Genomic DNA, 22,512 nt, shown 5'->3' with positions numbered 1-22,512 from the left:
AAAACCCAAATGTGAAGCCTAAATCCTAGTTTGAAACTCATCAGCAGATTAAAACCCTACTATGAAGCACAAACCCTAGTTTGAAGCCCCAAGGCCGAGTCCCTAACGCTATCCTCTAGACTGGATAGAAAATAGCAGACGATTTTCTCGGCTGTTGCTGATAATTGTCTGTAAGGTTTTTCTGACCAGTTTTAAGGTTCTTTTTAGTAAAACTTGTACTTTTTAGCGGAGGGGCTTGGTTGTGCAAAACAATTTTAACTCTATTAGTCTTTTCTTTTTTTAAACCGTTTTACTCCCCTAATGATGTGAACATCTGTTAAAGTGATGTGTACTCTGAAAGGAAAACCCTTTCAAGCCCAAACCTTAGTTTGAAACCATACTTTAAAACCCCAAAGACATATGAAGCTAAAAACCTAGTTTAAATCCCCAAAGCCAGTTAGAAACCATATGATGAAGCTAAAACATTATCGGTTAAACACTCTAATATGTAACCCAAACCTTCGTTTTAAGCTCCAATTTGAAGCCCAAACCTGAGTTTAAAGCTTAGTTTGAAACCCTATCAGCAGTATAAAACCCCAAGATGAAGCCCAAACCTGAGTTTGGAGTCAGTTTAAAACTGGAATCCTTCAAAAAGTCCCCCAGACTGGGGAGAGAGCAGCCAATAATTTTCTGAGTTCCCTCAATAAAATAACTCTATATTTTAAGTTATTTTCAAATAAACGTCTACATTCTAGGGGGATGGGCTTGTTTGTACAAACCAACCGAAAAAGTTTACCCAAATTTGGTCGTATATAACCCGGACGATTTGTAAGTAAAACAGGAAAAACCCTAATAATGTTGTTGACTGGTTGAAACCCCAAATGCCATTTTTCATATCAGTATTGGAATTTCGACGCGATTTTCAATTTGAAAAGAAAAGTGCATCTTCTGACATGCAAACTTACAACTATCGATTGACAAATAAAAACGGAATCATGGTCTTTATTGCCATTATACAAAAGCACAAGGAAATTGGAGGGCTTTTCCTCTCAAAGTAAATTAACGATTTTAAAAAGTGGCTGGCTAGCTGCACGTTAGAATCAGGCTACCGAGACATCAGCAAGGTCTCCGCGATGATTAAAACACAAGAGTCACGAATGTCACAGTTTCCCACGAGTCTTCGCTCCAAGTCGTCCGTTTCATGGATAATAGATCCGGCGTTGCTGAAATCCAGGTTCTGCAAGGCTAGCTTGTGAGGGTTGCTACGCAGCTTAGCTATAGAAGTAGGCTTTACCTGCAGCCTTCTCTCCCAATGCTGCCTCAGTCGATTCACGGACGCGGTAACAATCCATAGAGCACCCACTAGTGATCCCCAATTCTTTGCAATCTTCTGACTTTCCTTAGTGTTTAATTTAATTGATGAATTTCTCTTCAATGTAACAGACCGCTAAAAGCGAGTTTTTGCACGCGGTTATTTGACTGACAGCATTCACCACCCTACCGCAGTCGCGCACAAAGACCGTCACGCCAGTTCAACACGCACTTACCCCTGATTGGCCGTCACCGTTGAAACCCAATCTGTGACAATTCTGGTCGGCCAAAGACTCTTATCACTTAAATTCGAAACTATAAAACCTTGAAAAAATGCTGTGTCATGGGATTGCTCAATCGCCGCATCGCAATAATGATTTGTCAGGTTCAACCCAACACTTGTAACAAAACCTGCATACAAAAAGACACAAAGAATTGTGTATGGTTTTACTTGCAAGGAAAGTGACAGGAAGACCGCTTCAGTTACAATCCTCCAACTCACTCCAAAGCAGTCTTCCCTCTGCTTGCCTTTTATTTAGAAAGGAACGCCTCAGTTACAATGTGGTTTCAACTGCTAAGGGGAAGGGGTGCGGTTGAAGGTTAAATGTTCCAGTTGAAACCAGTTCTTGCACAACAACTTATTTGCAATGTGACTGATGAACTCTTTTCACGCTATCTTCAGGAAAGAACCTTGGCCTGCGGTCACATCCGCCATCAATCGGGTCACTATGTCAAGATTGTAAAAAACTGGCGCAAGGCAAGAGGTATCGACAACAGGGACCGCAGGCGGTTTAAGACTCAGATTCTAATGCCCAACATTGTTCATGGTAGCTGCCAGAAGACAAAGTTCATGCTTCCAACCGGGTTCAAAACGTTCCTCGTACACAATATTTCAAATAAACGTGTAACACACATAGATTATAGTTGAATAACTTATGTACATTATTTCAACATGATTCAATTCAGTTCATTGGGCAGTGAGCTGCCAATGATTTTTTTGGGCCACGTTGATGACTTTCTGTAAGCCGCTGCGCTCCAAGCGCACCGAACCGTAACAGTTCCACCCCTGTAGCGTCGCCGGCTCAAACACACAATTATTCAATCGAGGGCTATTACGAGACGGATAGGAACGTAGGAATGGAGTGAGGGGGGTTGGGGTGGGGGTCGGCCCCATTCTGAGTAGCGCTGAATAGATCCAAGTAGCGCTTTTACCAGAGCTGTGATTACCGCCGCTCACTCGGTGCACTTAAGCAGCCCACTCGGCGCTCTGTCATTGAAAAAGTCATGGCGCAGATTGTTTGAGTGGGGGGAAATAACAGCTTTCACTTGAGAAAATCAAACGGCGGAATCCCGATGATTACAGGGGAATACCAGACTGAAAAAGACCTCGTTCAGGAAGGAGGCCAAAATACAACCGGGGCCAGGTACGGAATCGTAGTCTTTCCCACAGACACCCCGAGTGCCAGTCCGTCAATCGGACGAGCGGTCGGTCTCTTTAGGCCGCGCGGGAGCAAATCGATGCTCGCCAACATCAGCATCTCTCTTACTAATAGGGCCTGGAGCTGCAGAATCTTCTCCCAGTCAGACTATTCCCGTCTACTTTTATCCAATTCTACATTGTAGCCCTCGTTATCTGGAGCATGCGCTCGTTGCCATTTTTTCCTCTGAAATTTTAAGTACTGTATTTTCCGCGCTATGAGGCACACCGCCAAAAATGTTGTGATATTGTTTCCCATACCATAGGAAGATTCTGGCAGACCAACAGGGTTTAATTGTTCCCACCAAAGTCTCGAACTTGGAATAAAAAAAAAAACCTCTCTCTATATATGATATATAAATTCAAGTGAAGTTAATCAAAACAATTATTTAAATTATGGCAAAACGGCCCTCACACTCAGCTTTCCTTTTTTATATATAGGGACGGTGGCCAAAGGGGTACTGCCACTCTGGTGAAATTTTGATTTTAATTTTTTTTAATTTTTTTTGTGCAATTGTATTTTGAATGCGCTCAAAATGACTGGCGGGCCAGATATTATTAATTTTATGACTGAGCTCGAGTTCACAATTGCGCCTCCTAAAAGAAGTTCACACCTTTGTTTATAAGACCGCTTGCTTTTGTTTCCTGAAATAGCGAGACAATCAAGATGTCTCTTCTATGGTAATATTTGTTTTTTTTGTGTCAGTACACAAGGAACTAGAATATGTAATATGTTACATAATGCCTTGTAATAACCGACTGTGGGGGTTGGAGACGAGCAACAGAAACAAAGAAAGTTAGCGCTAGTGCTTTGATGCTGGGGACTGATGGTGTGTAGGTGAGGGAGTTTTACTCTTAGATAATCTGTTTTACATTTCTTTCCCTCATGGGGTATAGATTGATATGAATCCTATCAAATATGGTGTGTTAATTGCATCTTGGCGCCAAATAGTTTGCCGACTTGGCTGCACTCGATGCTAGCTCTGTCTAAATGGATCTTTGACGTCTATGGCCGTCAGCGGGTCCGATTGAGTTTGTCCATACTTAGTTTATGACTGACTGCTCTCCAATCAAATGGGTATTTCCCCAGTATGCATAAGGCTCAATCCCATTACTCCCCCTTCCCCTCTATTATGCACTTTCCTCTTTCAAGAGACTATCCTTGTCCCATTACTATACCAATAAGCGTTAGGGATAGGTCGTGAGTGTCCCAAATTCCCTCCTAGCCACTCCCCTTTCCCATTACATACAAACTGTAAGCAATGGTAGGGAGGGATCGAACAGATTGCCCCATACCCTTTACTCCAGTGGTCCCCAAACTACGGCCCGCAGGCCGGATGCAGCCCGCCTCCACATTTGGTCCGGCCCCCTGAACAATACCAGAAAGCATTTGATTTTTTTTTTCGTATACGTGTATTTGATAATAAAGTTGGACTTTTGCAATAAAATGTTCCTTAGTTCTGAACTGTTTTCATTATTAACTATTAGTTAGTCACTATTTTATGCGGCGTAACAAGGGTTGCTGACAAGTTAAAATGTTATATTTTGGGATTTTGGTGCTGTTTTCTAAAGCAGAAAAACATCAGGATGGAGGATCAGCATCGTTCATGCGCTAAGAAATGATATTTACCTTCGACTAATTACCCAAACTTGATGTGACTTGTAAACTAGGCTTTATTTTTGCTACTAGCTTTTATTTATCTTAAACCTAACTTGAAGCTCTCTGCTAGCCTAGCTAGATTTTGATGGTATACTAGGCTTATGTAAAGAACGATGTATCTGATTTGAGATATCATTGGGATTAAATCCATTGGGAACTGCTCCCGTATTACTTGTCTGTTTCTATTATGTGGACCGGCAGCAGGGGAAGCAATGTTAAAATCCAATAGTTAACGTTACTATGACTATAGCTAAGGATCACGTCACAGGCCACTGAATTCCCAGTAAACAAAGAGACATGATGTACAAAGCAGCCAAAAGCTAACGTCAGCCTAATATTGGAGACTCTCTCGTTATGAACAACTCATTATTTCTCTCCAGCAAAGTGACACTGTTTTGCCTCTAATTCTATGCTGACTAATAACAGATGTAGACATCCTTCTTACCCACGTTGAGTTGGTGCTGCTGACACCCACATAGCCTTCATCAAAGCAGACAATTGTCTCGATTTAAATGTGGCCTTGAAAAGGGTCGAAAATACACCCTGCCTTTCAGGGTACGTCGTATCAGATGTGGATATACATAATGACCATTTTAAAGTTTGAAATGTTAGGAAAAAAACACATCTCGTCTTGATGACTGTAATGTACTTCTCTCCGGTCTCCCAGAGTCCAAAATCAAGAGTCTGCAGCTGGTACAAAATGTTGCAGCCAGGCTTTTATTTAAGACAAGAAAGTTGGATCACATGACCCCGATTTAAGCTCACCTGCATTGGCTCCCTGTTAGCTTAAGATGTGATTTGAAGCTTCTGTTGGTATCATTGGGCAATGAATGATATGACTTGAGTTGTGTTATGAAACTTGAAATTCTACAGTGCGTGCTGTGAGGCAAGAAAATGTACATGGGCAAGAGTGGCAATGAAATCACCCAAGACTTTATATTCTTGTAATGTTTTAAGTTTAAGTACCTGCGCGGTTGTGGTTGTTTTTCATTGTAGGGTTAAAATAGCGCAAGTATGAAAAGGCCTGTTTCAAATGCCAACACGATCCCCCAAAAACATGAAAAAGGAATAGTTTGAGCGCGTCTAAGAAGTGAACTTACTCACACGCGCATTAAAAGAGGCCGCAAGGATGATTTCGGCCGGAAGATGGTTTTAGCAAGTAGAAGAATCATTTCACGACCCTTCGCAGGGAAGGAAGAAAACCCCATGTGGGTAGCCGAAATGGGATTGGAACTCAGAACTAGGATGGACGATCTATTTTTTTGAAAGACAGTAAATCAGGGCCAGGTCCCGTCACTTAGCAGCAGCGTGATGTCGGCGTCCTCGAGCGTCTCCATTCAGCCGTTATGCCGCCCGCCCTGACCTCCGATCTCTCCGGCGGAAGTCGATCCATCGATAAAAGCGTGGCATTCTTGTTAAAAATCCGCCCGCCGTCACCTTTTGCATATGGTTTATGTTTGTTTAAGCGCCGTTAAGGTTATACGCGGAAGCCTCGGGAAATCACCCGGGAAAATCGAAAACGGTAACAAGAGCGCTCCGATGTGTGACTTTGCACCTATGGTGAGTTATGGACATAGCCAGAAGTCTGTCGATTTACAGCGACTTTCCTCTCTGGCCAAGAAGGGAAAATATTTCCGAGGGAGGATAATCCTTTCTTTTTCTCTTTCCGCGCACGCTGACATTCAGACACAGACACGCTTGGGAGCTGAGACTTATTGTGCAGTTGCTTCTGGCTCGGTCCCTTTTTTTTCGCCACCTCCACCTACGTGCTAAACCCTCCCAGGACCTCATACCGACGTCGTCTAGTGTCTGGGGCTGCAAATAACCTCGATTTTTAACCCTCGTGGCATGCTTTTTTTTTTTTTATTGACATAATTGTATGTCGGTGTACATTATTTGGACGTGAACTTAAAGTGTGATCATTCAGCCATTTATGAATATTGATTTGACTTTCTCCCACCGCCACTTAGGACATTACATATCCTAAAAGCAACTATAAAGAAAAATAACTGAACTGTAAATACATAAACACATCATTTTTTGGATCTATATCTTATTACTATATTTTTTAACACAAGAATACTGCTGGAAGTGTGAATTTCCCTACGAGGATGAATAAAGTATCTATCTATCTATCTCTATTTATCCATCTATCTACCTAGACATCTAGATATACATCTATCTATCTATCTAGACATGTATATCTAGACATTATCTATCTACCTAGACATGTATATCTAGACATCTATATATAGACATCTAGACATCTATCTATCTAACTAGACACCTATCTAGACATCTATATCTAGACATGTATGTCTAGACATCTATCTATCTAGACATATATATCTAGACATCTATCTAAACTATATATCTATCTACCTAGACATCCATCTACTGTAGACATCTAGAAATCTATATCTAGACATGTATATCTAGACATCTATCTATCTAGACATTTAGATATAGACATCTATATAAACTATATGTCTATCTACCTAGACATCCATCTACTGTAGACATCTAGAAATCTATATCTAGACATGTATATCTAGACATCTATCTATCTAGACATATATATCTAGACATCTATCTAAACTATATATCTATCTACCTAGACATCCATCTACTGTAGACATCTAGAAATCTATATCTAGACATGTATATCTAGACATCTATCTATCTAGACATTTAGATATAGACATCTATATCTAGATATCTAGATCTAGACTCCTAGACATCTATAACTAGTCATATATCTAGACATCTATCTAGACATTTAGACATCTTTCTAGACCTTGAGACATCTATCTATCTAAACATCAAATATTCATTCATCTGGCCTAATTAGAGCTTCATATCAGTCAAATAGTGGTGAGAATTTCTTTCCCAATATTTTTGAGAATAGCGGTTGCCCCACAAATCTCGCACAAAGCATGTCAGTGTACATTATGTGGACATGACCTTGAAGTGTGATAACTCAGTCAGCTATAAATATTTTTGACTTCCAAGCACTCAAAATGTTCGGAACTATCTATACATATGTAGATTTGAAGGTATTTTTTTTTTTTTTACCCCCTAAACATCAGACGAGCCAGTTCCTTTGTAGGCTCGCCTTTTGACGCGTACGTTTCAGCTAAACTAAGAAGCTCTAAGTTTGCATGGAGTTGCTGTGAGGTGATGGTGGTCCAGCTTCTTATGGTTCCCTCCCCTTCTCAATGACTCATTGCGACTGGAGAAATGCAACGCTTTTCATTTCCTCTGTGAAAAATCAATTGAATGCGGTGACGGGGCTACTGATGGGAGCAATGACAAACAAAGTTGGCCCAAGTTTTTCATTTTTGATCTCCAAATGTCCGCACTCGCCTCTTCTTCCATATCATCTTGCACATTCTCCTCACCCAGATCCTCCTCCCGTTCGTTGGCGTCAGAAGCCTCTTCTGTTTGGCCCCCTTCTTCCAAACAATAAGGTTCAAAATCCTCTATGGAATAGTCTAAGGCAGGGGTAGGGAACCTATGACTCGGGAGCCATATATGGCTCCGAAATCAAATGTAACTATCGCACATCTCTTTGTGGCGTTCCAAAGTCAACTGATTTCATCCCGATTTTTTTCTTCATATAAAGCCGAAGTAACTTCTTGCAGAAGTTCGAAAAGAAACCATTTAAACTGATCAATCAAAACGCTGGCAAACGACTTTGATTGGGTGAGCAGTACAGGTGGGCGGATCCCTGCACACAGCGCAAGCCACTTCCTTCTCTCTCTCTCTCGCTCAGTGCACTCTACACACAAAGTGAATATGACTATATGCTTATTGTTTGCAGTCATTGGTGACATTTTTACAAAACAACTTTGCATGCACATCGTTTTGAAACCGTTATTAAGGACAAATTTCATTTAAAAAAATGGCCTCAACACTTTTAACTGAAGGTGGAAATGGCATATTGACATGGATTTGGGACACAGGATTTGGCATTATGATCATTTCATACATTTGATGAAATCATCAAATGACACTCAGTGAAAAAAATGAGCTGAAGAATGAGCTTTTGTCTAGAGAGCGTGTTTGGCAGTTTTTTCAATTTTGTCTGAAAAGATATGATATGGCTCTCTTAATTTTTTTGAAAGCATTTTTTGCTTGTATGGCTCCTTGGGTCCACAAGGTTCCTGACCCCTGGTCTAAGGTGTCAGGGAAAAAAATCTTCCGGTTCCGATTTCCTCTCCATTAGCAAATGTAGCGCTTCATCGGTATTTCTTTTCCATCTGGCCCAAGTCAGTGTTAGTAGGTCATGGTCACTGGTTTGAGTTGGCCCCCTCTATACATTTTGCCAACGAGGCCACGATCCACTCGGATTCAAAAAGCTGACCACCAATAGTTGGGAGTCAAACATGTGTTTACCTTTGCCAACGAGAATCATTCTTTCCCAGCAATCAAGCAGTTGTTTATCTTTGAAGCGGCGCAGAGTGAGCACGCCCACTAATACTTCGGCTGTGCCTAGGGACACGGAAGCAATTCCGGTTCACGACACTTCGTTTTGTAAAAACGAGGCAAAAAGCGGCCCCGGTTTCTGCAAAGCGATGCAAAAGAATTGGCGTGCCTGCGATGCGCCACGGTGTACAATTCCAGCGTCATGGGTGCTGCGGTCGGTGGTTTGCAGGACATTTTTAGGATCGTGATTTGGAATATGGCGCGACTCAATATTTGTGAGAGAATGTTGAGAGAAATCAATCTGAATCCCGGCAAATGCATTGAAATACACTCGGTTTATCAGATCAGATCAGATTTACTTTATTGTCATTCGTATACAGGTGTATACAGAACGAAATGTCGATACATCTGACCCGCACAGTTTCTTTGAACGTCAGCCGGGATAGATAAGATTAACCGTGACTTCGTCAGAATTTTAGCGCAGCAGTTCGTCATCTCGCGGTTCGATGCCACTTCCGGTTGTTAAATGGTCCAGTTTATTGTCCAGAGAGCGAACGTCGGAGAATGGATGGGAGAGGCGTTTAGCCTTTAGCCTAGCTGTTAGCACGGCCCGACAACCTCGCTTCCTCGTCCGGCGGTCACGCCCTGTCTTGCCACTCTGCTTCGCTGCTTTGTAGGCCGCCGGGTCTCGTTGACATAGCAGTCCGTGGCTAATAAACACTCCCGAGTGGTCGTAGCACCGAGCGCGTGATGTCTGGATGATCGCATATCCAGCAAAAAAAAAACTGCGATCGTATCTTAATCTGCAGTTCGAGCCGACTTTGTGCGCCGTCAAAACTGAGTCGAAGACTGGGTCTTATGGCCGACGTGTAAAAAACTGTTGCGAGCCGATGCAGCCGCCATGATGATTATGATAAGCCAACGGTTGAAAATACAAAAAGCATAAAAATGTACATCATATGTACCTGCATGCGACGAGGGTTAAAATTCCACGATAAGGCTGCGAGACTTCGGAAAAACCCGACTGCGATTTTTCAGGCCAAATTTGCAATTTCGATGCGATTTTTGATTTTAAAATAAAAGTGCATTTTCAGTGCTTAATGTGTTTTTTTGTAATTACTTAATTATAGTGAGATACTTTATTTAACTTTAAGGGAGGGGTGGAGGATTTCAAAACTTCAGGTTGCAATTATGACTATAAGCCAGGAGATGGCAGCAGAGAAATACGTTTTGCGATTTTTTTTTTCTTAGACCTGCTGAAATACATTTTTCTTTTTAAATCTTTTTGTCGAATCAAGTCATGTTTATTTGTGACGCCCTTTATCACAAAGAGTCTCAAAGGGCTGCACAGATTATTCTACAGAGTATTATGACAGCATCCCCTGATCTGCAACCTACACGAGGGCAAGGAAATGCTCAAAAACCTCAACATGAGGAAAATGAAGAAACCTTGGAGAAGGGACCGCACATGAGGTCATCCCCCTTCCAGGATGACCAGGCTGCAACAGATGTTGCAATAACAAACAAAACACATAATAAAGATGTTGAAGAGAAAAAAGATACAATTCTATCAGGAGAAATAATAAATCGTTCTGAGTTTCAATGTTGCGGATTTTACTTAATTATAAAGGAAAGAAAATTGGTGTCAGATCACCCAATGGTAGGATGTGTAATCGGGGTACGACTTTTCGGCAGAACACCGCTTTGTTTTGTCTGTTATCTGTTGTTCCGCCCTGAACAGGCCTGATAAAAACAGATAGTCGTAACGGGAAATAAAGCATACTGGCCCTTTGAACTCGATTGAGAGAATAATGAACTTTTGAAGGATACCTTAAAATACGCTGCCCACGTTTAAGAAAACAGCACCCTCTTCTGGGGAGCTTTGTTGAGGTTGCCGTCTGCTCACTATTTCCTTTTTCGTTCCTCAATCGATGTAAGTACCTACCTTCCAATAAAATGCAATACATAGCACTTCAAGCTCAATGAAATAGTGGGCTAGTCTAGACCATTTTCAAAATCAACGTGTTGTATTGGGATTGGCATAAAGACACAACGAGGATCACGCGTTGTGTGGCCGAGCGTGCTGCTTTCAAACTCGGCCTCGCCTTTATGGGCCAGTGCTCTTCAAACTTGACTATGATTGGCCGGTACCGTTCAAAACCGATTGTGAAGATTCTGGTTGGCCGAAAACACTCCATCGCTTAAATAAAAAAGGTGGGAAAAACACAAATCTGCGACGATAACCCTTCGGAAAAAAAACGCACTGTCTCAATTCGCAACATCAATTACATTTCTGTTTATCGCGCAGCCCTAGTTCAGTAGTCGGCGTCTTTTGAAACCATTCGTCGAATTATCGGTTGAAACTCATTTTTTTTCTTAAATTTAGCACAAAGTTGAGTCAATTGTGTGGAAAATGGTGTATTAGGGCAAAAACCGTGTATCAATTACGGACACCGCGTTTCTGTATGTTACCGCTGAAAACCGAGACCTCGACCCCTCAGCAGCGACTTATATTCGTGTTGAGGAAACGCCCGGCCGACGAATTCCGTTTCGGGCTATTTCTTTTGTCGACTCGGCGGACCGATCGTAGGGTCCGTACGGTGGCCCCGACGGGGGCAATCGGCAGAGAGTCGCCCCGGCGAGAGGAGAGCGTCGGATGCGAGGGATGAGGAACGAGACGCCATTGAGACGAGGCCAACCGGAGAAAGAAATGGAACGGCGACAATGCTTTGTTCTCCCCTTTGCACGGGCGGCTGGGAGTTTGATGTGATCCCACGCAATCCCTGTCTCTATTTTCTTCTGCTGTTTGACAGCGTGAAGACCATGTCCCCCCCCCCCTCTTGCTTTATTTTACTGGCTAGTTCAGGCCTGGGGAAACTATGTTTTTAATACGGAACATGAGACTAAAAATGTAGGACATAATGTTGTTTGGGCACCCGTCTTGTCCCCAGTGCTCCCGTTGGGAATTTTCTAACTTCGTAAAACACTGTACATTCAAATCATGTAAATGTCGTCTTTGATATCAATTTCCACCCTTTTGTCTGCACATTTTTCTGTATCATGGATTTGATTTTTCTAGATATTTAATATATGTATCCTTAAAAATGAAAACATATTTTTCATTTGGAGTTTTTTAAGGACGCAGCTTTGGGTCTCTTTGGGGCAGAGTCCCTCAAACCAAGTCTGCACGGCAAGTGCAGCGCCTAAATAAACGGTTTGGCGGCGACGTAGAGCAAACGAAAGTGAAACCAAATGGTACCGAAAAGAAGTCACGGTTGCCATGGCGCCCGATGGGTCCCGCCCATGTGGCGCCAGCTGCGGCTTGTTGACGGATTGGCTTCCCTGCTATTTAAACCCAGTCCTGTCACTCTCCTTTTGTCAGTCTGTCAACGAACCTCTGCCCCGTAAGACGTGGGTTCTGACTCGGTCTTGTTTCCTGTTGGTATCTCTTGTCCGGTATTGTTCCTGTTTATTTTGTCCTGTTTACTCTTCTTTCCAGTTTTTGTTCTCGTCTGTTTCAATATCAATCTTGTGTGTCCCGTCCTGTCCGGTATCGACCCCATCTGTCCAATATCTGCTCGGGCAATTGGCATCGATCTCGTCAGTCCCCGGCTTCCTGTCTTTCCACGCCAGACTGCTGCCTAACGTGCATGACTCCCCATTTCCCGGAAAATCAAAGCTTGTGTGAGAAACGTCACGCATTCGGGTCCTGATCCTGTTGCGGTTGATGACAAAAGAACATCAAATCCTGCAGATTACAAGATGGAAGTAGTGAAAGGTTTGGCCAAAAAGGAGAAAGAAATTTGTCTAAGCTTGTTGGCTATTGGCAAGAAGCAGAAAGGACGTATGACGTGAGAGAGGTGGAAGGAGGAATCCGGGCGTCTTTGACCCCAAATCCAAAGAGGAATATTTCTTTGGATTTTGTGTTAAACCGATAGTTTAGTAAGCATTTTCTTTATCTAAAGAATGACTTGAGTAAAAGGAAGTGCATGCTGTGTGGATCCTCCACGAAGGGAGGGGGGAAAAAAAGCAACGAGGGAGAAGCCCGACCAAGCCCGATTTATTGAGTGACATTTTAAGCCGAACCTGAATTCAGGTAGGGTTTGGGCCCGGTCCCAAGATCTCACCTCGACTATGCATACTAATATTAATGCGTATGCTGTAAATGTAGTCTGCTATATGTGAGCTTCATCATAATTCTAAAACAGAATAAGATTTGATCCGTTTTTTGGGGGGAGGTTCAAAACTGTTCATTTTCAACAAAAGTCTTCTTATTATTTATATTTAAACGACTTTGTTAGTCATTCTGAGAACAGCGGATGTCAAGACTTTTCTTGTTATTGAGTTTATCTTGAACAAAAACTTGTTTTGAAGGTTCGCATGAGAAAAGACCATTTTCTAAAGTACACAATTGGTTTGGGGGCTCACACCATTTAAGTGGTTGTTTATTTATTTATTTTTTAATAGAAAAAAGCCCCCTTGTGGACGTCCTAAAATTGCAATAGATGACTCCATGCAAAGCAGAGCAAAAGAAGTCAGCAGTAACCGAAAAGATTTCCTTTTGGAAAAGTGACCTCATCTCCATCTGCAAAATGATTGTTTGTTTCGTAACTTAACGTCAATTTTGAGCAAAAGTCATCCTTGCCTGCCGCAACCTCGGGCTCCTTGCGAATGAATTAAAGTCCTCGATGAAGAACTTTCCAACAGAAAGCAAAACTAATCCTTTTTCCACACTCTGTCATTTAAGGCAAAAAAACCCCACACATTAAGTCCTTATCATCGAGATGGAGAAAAGCAGGTCGGATCAACCCAGATTTTCCGATGCCGTCAAGGCCAGAGTCCATCCGATTTGAATTAGGTAACATGATGTAAGAATAAACAGTTTATTTATCCTTTTTTTTCCTTTATCTTTTCGGAATAATGACCGCCTCATTTATATATGCCCCAATTTGGATCACAATTAGACGACTGGGGTTCACTCAAATCAACATTCGGGTTTTATTTTGTACCAATAACCCTAACCCACCCAAAATGTAGAAGTTTCATTTAAATAAAAAAACATTTATACATCACTTTGTTTTGTTCAAACAGTCAAATCATTAAGGTTACGTAGGGCTAATTTGTGTAATGAAGAGACCAGAAGAAGTCACTTAAGTCAAGTCACTTAAAGCTCCAGTGTGTATTATTTGACCACTAGATGACACTGTGTTGTCTGGTGCAAGCGACGTAGGGGAGCAGGATGCCGGACCAACATGGAGGAGACCCAAATGGGCATTCCACTATGTAAAAGAAAAACACATTTATTTGATAGTCTATAGTTTGGGTTTATAGTTCATGTATTTTGTCCAGTATTCAAATCAAGTTTTTGTACCACTAAGAGGCACTAAATATTACACACCGTCGATTTAACTCAAATTTGAGGTTGTTTTATACAAAAGAAGGCCTTCCTACCCTAAAATGTAAAGGGTTTATTCAATCTATTTTTCTATATATCTATCTTGGTCATATCCCTCAAGAGGGGTGACCGACAGCAAGACAAACACATACAAAAAAAAAAAAACAAAGAAAATAAAAAGGGAAAAAATAGAAAAAAACGCACTCTTCTGTTCAACAGCAGGGCCCGACAGCTTTTGCTGGTTTACCCATGTTGCATCATACAGGCGCCCTGCCCATCCCTTAGACCGCGTCCAAACATCCCACTATCCTTTTGCAAGAAGCAAGGGTTCATTCAAAAGAACCTTAAAACAGTTGTTTTGTCAGGAGAACATTACAGACTCATCATCGGCTGTTCTCTGCCTAGTCTGGCTGACATTACTAAGGATTCTGGTTTTAAACTGGCTTTAGGGCTTCAAACGAGGGTTCGTGCTTCATATTCGAGTTTTAAACTGCCGATAGGTTTGAAAACTAAGGTTTGGGCTACATATTAAGGTTTTAATCTGGTTTTAGTATTTCAAAGTAGGGTTTGAACCTAGGTTTGGGGCTTCAAATGAGGGTTTTTAAAGTGAATGCAGGATATTAAACATTTTATTTCTCTCCACTTATTTTGGAAATCTGTTCCTGCTAATATCCTTGCACTTCTTTTATTGCACTAATTGATGATGCACTACCTTGTGAATATTGCATATCCATACCAATATTTCTTTTTACATAATTACATGTTTCAGGGTTCGTACGGTTGCTTGAAATCCTTGAAAATGCTTGAATTTTAATGTTGTGTTTTCAAGGTTTCAGAAGCGCTTGAATTTTGGGTGAAGTGCCCGTAAATGCTTCAAACTGTTGCCATGGTTCTCTGCAGGCTGACTCGATAAGACTTCGCATTAAATGACAAAAAAAACCAATGATGCCGAGATGCCTTCGTTCCGAAGAATTGACTTTCTCTTCTCTAGAATTTGACGTACTCGAGTACTGTCCGTAAGAAAATTGGATACGACAAACGGACGGGAGCAAACGCTAATGAAACGGGACACAGAATTTCTTGTTCCATTTTCTATGAAGGCTAGCTACTCGTTTAATATTTGTCTTGGGATTGATCATATTTTCTGCTTCCATCTCCTCAGTGACCTCAAACAACAGGGCTAAGGGTTGATTCACATTGGATTTTTCAATTATCAGTACTGAAGACATTGGAAAATTGGCTTTGGAAGTCCTGGAAGAGTGCTTGAAGTCGGCCATCCAAAAAAGAACCCCGATGTTTATTCGGGAGTGCCGCGTCTAATCTCACGAACAAGGCACAGAAAATTGTAATCAATGACAATGCAGACAATTCTATTTAAAAGAAAAAGGGATCGTTGGGGGTTATATATGGCAATTTGGGTCCAGATGAGAGGACAGTATTAACACCTTATGGTTTGCTGATGCCATTGATGCTTTCCAGACACTCTAGGGCAGGGGTGTCCAACTGCTTTTAGCTGGGGGCCACAAATGCTATAAAGAAATCTCACGGGGGCCATACTAGTAAGTTTAAGAGAAAGAGAGAGCGATAAACAGATAGGGAGATAGAGTAACAGTGAGAGAAAAAGAGAGAGCAGAATAGAGATGAATGGAAAAGAAGGGGGAAATGAATAGAGAGAGAAAAAGAAAGTGAAAAAAAAGAAAGATAAAAAAATAAGTCAAGTGAAACAACAGAAAGAAAAAGAGTCAGCAGGAGAAAAAGAGACAAAGTGAGAGAGAGAGAGAGAGAGAGAAAGAAAGAGAGAGAGAGAAAAATGGAAAGAATGAAAGTGTAAATTCTATCTATCTACCTTGGTCATATCCCTCAAGAGCGGTGACTGACAGCAAGACAAAACCAGTGAAAGCGTAAATTAGAGAGAGAAAATAGAAAGAGAGCAAGACCTAGAAAAAAAAGAGTTAGAGAGTGTGAGAGAAATAGAGAAAAGAGAGAGAAAAAGAGGGAGAAATAATTAAAAAAGAAGTGAGTCAAAGAGAAATGGAGAAATACGACCACAAAGTGTTAACTGGCTCGGGTGACCTCTTGTGGAAATATTTAAAACGACAGCTCATTTTCCTCTTCCGCTTCTCTCACTGTTGTCTTGCGGGCCGGATTTAAACCGTCGGTGGGCCCGATCTGGCCCGCCAGTTAGACACCTGCGGTCTAAGGTTCCACTTCTCACGTTGCCGGTGTCACGAAGCGGGTCGGGAAGTAGGAACTCGTTTGCGTAGACGATCCGTCACTTTAAGAAAGACAAGTTGTCCGTCACACAAACGGAGCAAAAACAAAACAAAGCGGGCTGAAATGCAGGCAAAACTAGAGACTAGGCATTTAACGGGATGAAACAGAACTTGCAGGAATCTGTCAGAATGTTACACCCAAGTGCAACAAAGTCCAACAAGCGCGACAAGAATAAACGGCTATCAAACGGGCAGGTTTTCAACGAGGGTAAACCACGATCTGGCAAAGGGCAGTTCCAAAAGGCGCGTTGAAGTACCCACAGGAGTAATCAGGAAATGCGGGTCAGCCGGTGTCAAGGGGCGGGGCCGGTTGGGCGCCATGACAACAGTGCAAGACGTGACAGCTGGAGCCGATTGCTCAGTGTCTATGCGAGCAGAGGACGGCTAAAACGGGCCGGGCTGTAATTCGGTTACAGGAGGTAACTCTGAGTTATGTCGGAGAGGGAAGGCAGGTTTTCCGACACGACCGAGCACCGGCCGTCGCCCGTGACGGATAATAGAAATGAATGAAAATTGTCGACACGCACGCACACACTTCCGTCTCGCTATTCTTCAAATCAGGGGTAGGCAACCTACGGCTGGGGAGCCATATATGGCTCTTCTCATGAGTACGTATGGCTCCGAAATCAAATGTAACTATTACGCATCTCTCTGTGGCGTTCCAAAGTCTAGTGATTTCGTCACGATTTTGCTCCATATAAAGCTGAAGCAACTTCATGCAGAAGTTCAATAAGAAACCATTTCAACTGATAAATAACAACGCTGGCAAATGACTTTGATTGGGCGAGCAGTACATGTGGGCGGATCCCTCCCTGCACACAACGCAAGGCACTTCCTTCTCTCTCTCTCTCTCTCTCTCTCTCTGTGCATTCTACACCCAAAGTGAATATGACCGTATACTTATCGTTTGCAGTCATTGGTGACATTTTTACAAAAGAACTTTGCATGCACATTGTTTTGAAACCGTTATGAAGGACAAATTTCATGGAAAAAAATGGCCTCAACACTCTTAACTGAAGGTGGAAATGGCATATGGACATGGATTTGGGACACAGGATTTGGCATTATGATCATTTCATACATTTGATGAAATCATCAAATGACACACAGTCAAATCAAATGTGCTGAAGAATGAGCTTTTGTCTAGAGAGCGTGTTTGGCAGTTTTTTCAATTTTGTCTGAAAATGATGCGGCTCTCTCAATTTCTTTTGAAAACATTTTTTACTTTTATGGCTCTTTGGGCCAAAAAGGTTCCCGAGCCCTGCCTTAAAGCAAACCTAACGAGGTTCCTACCCGACGGGTCAGAGAGATCCCGGAGAAAGGATGACACGATGCGTAGGACAAAATTGCAGAAAGATCCCTTTTAAGGCACTTTGCAGTCCAATGGCTTTTGCCCATTTGGCTGCACGCTGCCGAAAGCGAGGCTCCCGTTTCCTCCGAGATGACGCCATCGTATTTCACGCCGGCCATGGACTTTGCTTCCGAGCCCCGGTCATCGGTGGCAACGGCGCTCGGTGTTTCCCGCTTTTGATGAAATCTGGACCGCGTCCGAGGGTGCCGGCCCGTATTTATTTGTTAGAAAGTGTCGGGATTCCCCGGCGACGGGCGGTTTGATAGCTCTTCTTTTCTTTTTCGGCCGCCGCTTTCCTCCGAGGACCGGCCGTATAAATCTATTTCTTCTCTGTGTGTAGGCAGCGCAGTGCCGAGGGGCTTTAGACATTTGACCTGCTCTATGAGCGCTGCTTTTCTTGCAAAGGCAACGTGTCCGGTCCGTTTATCGGACGTATATTCTTAGATTTATCGCAAAAGCGTACGCGCAGAATGGGACTTGCAATTGCGGACATCCTATCTTTCCCCGTGGTTCAATTGAAGATATTTATCAGTGACCATTGTAAACTGGTTTCCCTCAGAATCTAGAGATGCTTTCATAAAGAGCCATTGGATTCCAGTCTTTAAACTGGCACCGTTTTGCTGATGATAAATATTTGTGTTCTAAACTGGAATGAAGGCTTCCAACTCGAGTTTGGACTTTTTGGGGTTTGTATTTGGGGTTTCCGCTGGTTTTGGGGGTTCGAACTCGGATTTGAGCGTCAGATTAAGGTTTTCAAATGGGCTTTAAACTAGGTTTGGAGTTTGAGTATTGGTTTTAAACTGCTTATTTTTGGCGACTTTCAAACTGGATTTCAGGTTTCAAACCTGGGTTTGAATATTTTGAGGCATAGGGTTTTCAACAGACTTCAGGCCTTCAAACTAGAGTTTGAAACTAGAGTTTTGGCTTCGTATATAAGGATTTTAAACTGCTGATATGGCTTTACACAGTGAGTTGGGCTTCATATCGATGTTTTGAATTGGTTTGATGGCTTTCAACTGGGGTTTAAAGCTCGAGTTAAGGCTCCATACTAAGGGTTAGAACTGCTGGGATTTGGGTTCATATTGGGGTTCTCAACTATAATTAGGGTTTAAAAACCGGGTGTGGACTTTATGTTTCAAACTGGCTTTAAGGTTTCAAACTAAGGTTAACTCGGGGTTCCAATAGGGGGTTTAAAGTTGGTTTTCGAACGACAGTTTTAAAAAATAGACTTCCAACTAGGGTTCACTTACACCTCCAATTATATGCGGAATCATTTATTTGTTTTTATCCTTGTCATTTTAAGTCTGGGGCCTAGAGGTCATTTTCAAAAAGTTTCCTTTTGATAATTAAGAACGTTTATTTTGAGGTGTCATTTTGAGCCGAAAGCATAACACGCACGCAGATGCAAATGCTTTTATTAAACCTTGTTGTCATGACAGCCACCGGAGTCAATTTTGAACTCGTTTTACGGTTTTGCTCAAACACCTTTAGTATTATTTGTTCTCCATCTCCTGCACCGTAAAGTCCGGTGGCTTCTGTATTTTTAATGCGCCGGTATGAAATCTTTAACGCCGTCTCCTCATTTTAAGTGGCAGGTGAATGTGATTGGACTTGTCAGTGGCATAAAATGCTTGGTCAGCATTTTCATCTGGTAAAGTGATGCAAGTACTTATGGAACCGTCGCACGGGTTTTGACAAATAGTCAAATTTGAATTGAAACTCCTTAAGATCATTTGCTCCTATCCTTTACTTTTTATCGATCCGAGCAACGGCTTTGGGTTGGACAATGGCCTCCGGGGATGACGGTACACTCGTGGCCCGGCTAGATTGACACCGTATACGACGTGTTGGAAAACGTGACCTTCCTCGGGAAGAAGAGTTGTATTTCTCTCCTCTTTTTCTCTTTGCTGACACATGAAGGCGTTTCTCACACTTGGATGTTTTTATGGACCGGCTTTTGTCCTTTATGTCTATATAGACTGCCAAAAATATTTCTTTTCCACACTGGCAAAAAACATATACATACATTCATGGTTCGTACGTGAGTTTGAAATCAGGGAAAATGCTTGAATTTTAATGTTTTTAAGGTCAAAGTGTTTTTTTTTTCCATCTGTATTTCTGTAATGATGTGCAATTTGTTGGCCTGGAGAGGGATGGGTGCCACCAGGCTGTACTTGCCCAAGACACACAACAGGAAACGGTGCCCCCGTGTGGTTAAGGGATCCAAACCTGAAAAACGCATGGAATATAAATTAAGTTATTCACAGATCTATAAAACCAGCTGAGTGAATACAAAAAAATTTGAGGTTTTACACACTGAATAGATTTTACGTCGAACAAAAACACAAAGTCCCTGAAAATGCAATACAATAAAATATAAATTAAATATATTTCTTTTTCAGTGCTATAAATGAATGATACAATGCAAAAAAGTAACTTTTCGCAACTCTATTTTCACCAAGTAAGACACATATCCTCTAAAAACATGGAGATTAAAAAAAAAAAGAATACTCTGCTTCAAAGCAATCACTCTCATTAAAATGAGTCCAAATTTGGCTCATTTTCTGCTTTTTATACATGCAGTACTTTTTGAACTCAATTATTACCTAACACTTCTAGAGGCCCTTGCCATGTTAGTAAAAAAGTGTGACGTACCAAGCTGTGCATTCGTTGTTGTGGCAGCGTGGCAGAATTCATGTCCGTTTATAGCATCGCATTGACACAAAAAAGATCCTAGATCATAGATAGAAACAGCTCAAAATAGCCCAAAGTATGTGCTAGCAGCAGGATAGTGGCTTTATGTCAGTCATGAATGTCAACAACAACGTCAACAAAAAAGCGGCAGTAGCTCAAGTGGTAGAGTGCTCGTCTTGGGATCAAGAGGTTGCAGGTTCGGTTACGTGTTACGACGAAGTGTCCTCGGGCAAGACACTGAACCCCTAAGCAAGCAGTAGCCTTGCATGTCTGACGCCGCTATCAGTATGTGAGTATGTGTGAATGGGTAAGAGTGAAGCACATTGTAAAGTGCTTTGGGAGGTCTTCATTGACTTGTAAAACGATATAGAAATGAATTTACATTTACTCTTTTCAGCCGCTCCGAGTTCATCTTGCTCGCTTAATCTTTACCGCCAGTTTTGATGTGTTCTCGCTTGAGAAAATATGGCAGTAGGCTTCCAAATTTTGCCTTCGGGCTTCCGTAGTGCGTCTTCTTTCATTGCTTTTCATTTTATTTAGGTGAAGTGCTTGTGTTGTGGAATGTGGATAATAACTAATGACAAGTATGTAGGCATCTGGTGAAGGTCGTGGAATGACGTTGTTGCAAGAGGTCACAAGCTGATATGCTGATGGAGCTGGGGCGGACGACCTTCGCGAGATATTTTTATTTGAGATCACTACCAAAGCCGATACAATAAAGAGTGTTCCCTTTCTGCCATATCTACTTTCTGCGTATATTTTGGGGGTACGCCCAACGACGTTCTCTCCAAAACTTGTAAATGCTTTCCATTCTTGCCATGTCTCTTAAGTGAGGTGTTAAGTTAGGGTTCGAAGGATTGGACTTCAAATAAGGGTTTTAAACTTATTTTAGGGTTCCAAAATAGTATTTGAGCTAGGATTATTAACTAAGGTTTAGGCTCCTTATTAGGCTAATAAAGTGAATTTATGGTTCTGAAATAGGGTCGGGGCTAGGGCTTAAAGCTAGAGCTAGGTGTTGATTTATCGTTAGGAACTAGGGTTTGACCTTCATGTTAGGGTTCAAAATCCAATGTAGGGTTAGATGTAGAATTGGGGCTTTAACTAAGATTTAGGCTCTTGTTCGTTTGATTGGCGCTGGATTTCTTCTTTTAATGGTACTGGAAAAAGGCCCCAAATAAAGTGCTTGAAATTAGCATTGAACAGGGTATACGAACCCCGACTTAGGCATTGCTGCCTTTTTTGTAATGAGTTGGGGGAAAAACCCACAATTTTTAACGCCGGAAATAAAAGTCACACATTTATTTATGACGCCCTTAATCACAAAAATGTCTCAAAGGACAAAAGAGATTGTGATGACTCATAGGCATAACATTCCATATCTTAATATCAATCATATGCGGTCAAGAAATACTCTCGTTAAAAAAAAAAAGATGTTTCCCTAATTAAATACACAATTTGTTTTTGTTCCCTTTCCTTATCGGGATTATCCAAATATTATGAGGAAAGCCATCTCTCCTTAGAGGTCGCGCAAAGCGACGCACCCCTCCGAGCCGGCCGAGCATGCCCGCCAATATTTTCTCTCAATTTGCGCACAAGGGGCGCTTTTGCGGGCGCCGGCCCGAGCCCCCCTTTGTCATGGAAACGCCGATCTTTAATTTGCCTTCCTTTTCCCGACTAATGAATTCAATCTGCTGCTCGCGGCTAACTGACTCTGGGACTAATGCGCGAGCACACGCCTCAGATTAGTCAACCGATTGTCCGATCGGGGTTCCTACCGAGTGCTTGAAATCGGGGAAAATGCTTGAATTTTAAAGGTCAGGAAAATGCGCTCGAAATGATGTTTTACGACACGTCTGCTTAAAAATGATCCCGACGCTGCTCTCCTGTCGATTTCGCTTTGCCGTGGCATTCCTTCTTCTGTTGTGATGAACGGCAGATGGCATT

General features: G+C 42.0%; 2 protein-coding genes across 4 annotated transcripts in view; one reads left to right on the top strand and one right to left on the bottom strand.

The window, feature by feature from the left end:
• The window catches only part of LOC148360300 (A disintegrin and metalloproteinase with thrombospondin motifs 2-like), a 145,704-nt gene that overhangs the window by 15,674 nt on the left and 107,518 nt on the right, over positions 1 to 22,512 (top strand). The gene's annotated exons all lie outside the window — the stretch shown is intronic.
• Positions 19,890 to 22,512, bottom strand: part of LOC148360299 (uncharacterized) — a 120,969-nt gene continuing 118,346 nt past the window's right edge. For both annotated transcript variants that reach the window (XR_015851306.1, XM_088343883.1), the window contains one exon: positions 19,890 to 20,103. Coding sequence is in view for 1 of the 2 variants with exons in the window: in XM_088343883.1 (XP_088200009.1) it covers positions 19,928 to 20,103 (176 nt within the window). In the remaining variant the exon portion in view is untranslated. The remainder of the gene's footprint in view (positions 20,104 to 22,512) is intronic.

Source organism: Urocampus carinirostris, chromosome 9 (assembly GCF_059441175.1).
Source record: "Urocampus carinirostris isolate Australia breed hairy pipefish chromosome 9, RoL_Ucar_1.0, whole genome shotgun sequence".
In the NCBI taxonomy this organism is placed as follows: Eukaryota; Metazoa; Chordata; class Actinopteri; order Syngnathiformes; family Syngnathidae; genus Urocampus; species Urocampus carinirostris.
This window is presented reverse-complemented; position numbering and strand designations above follow the sequence as displayed.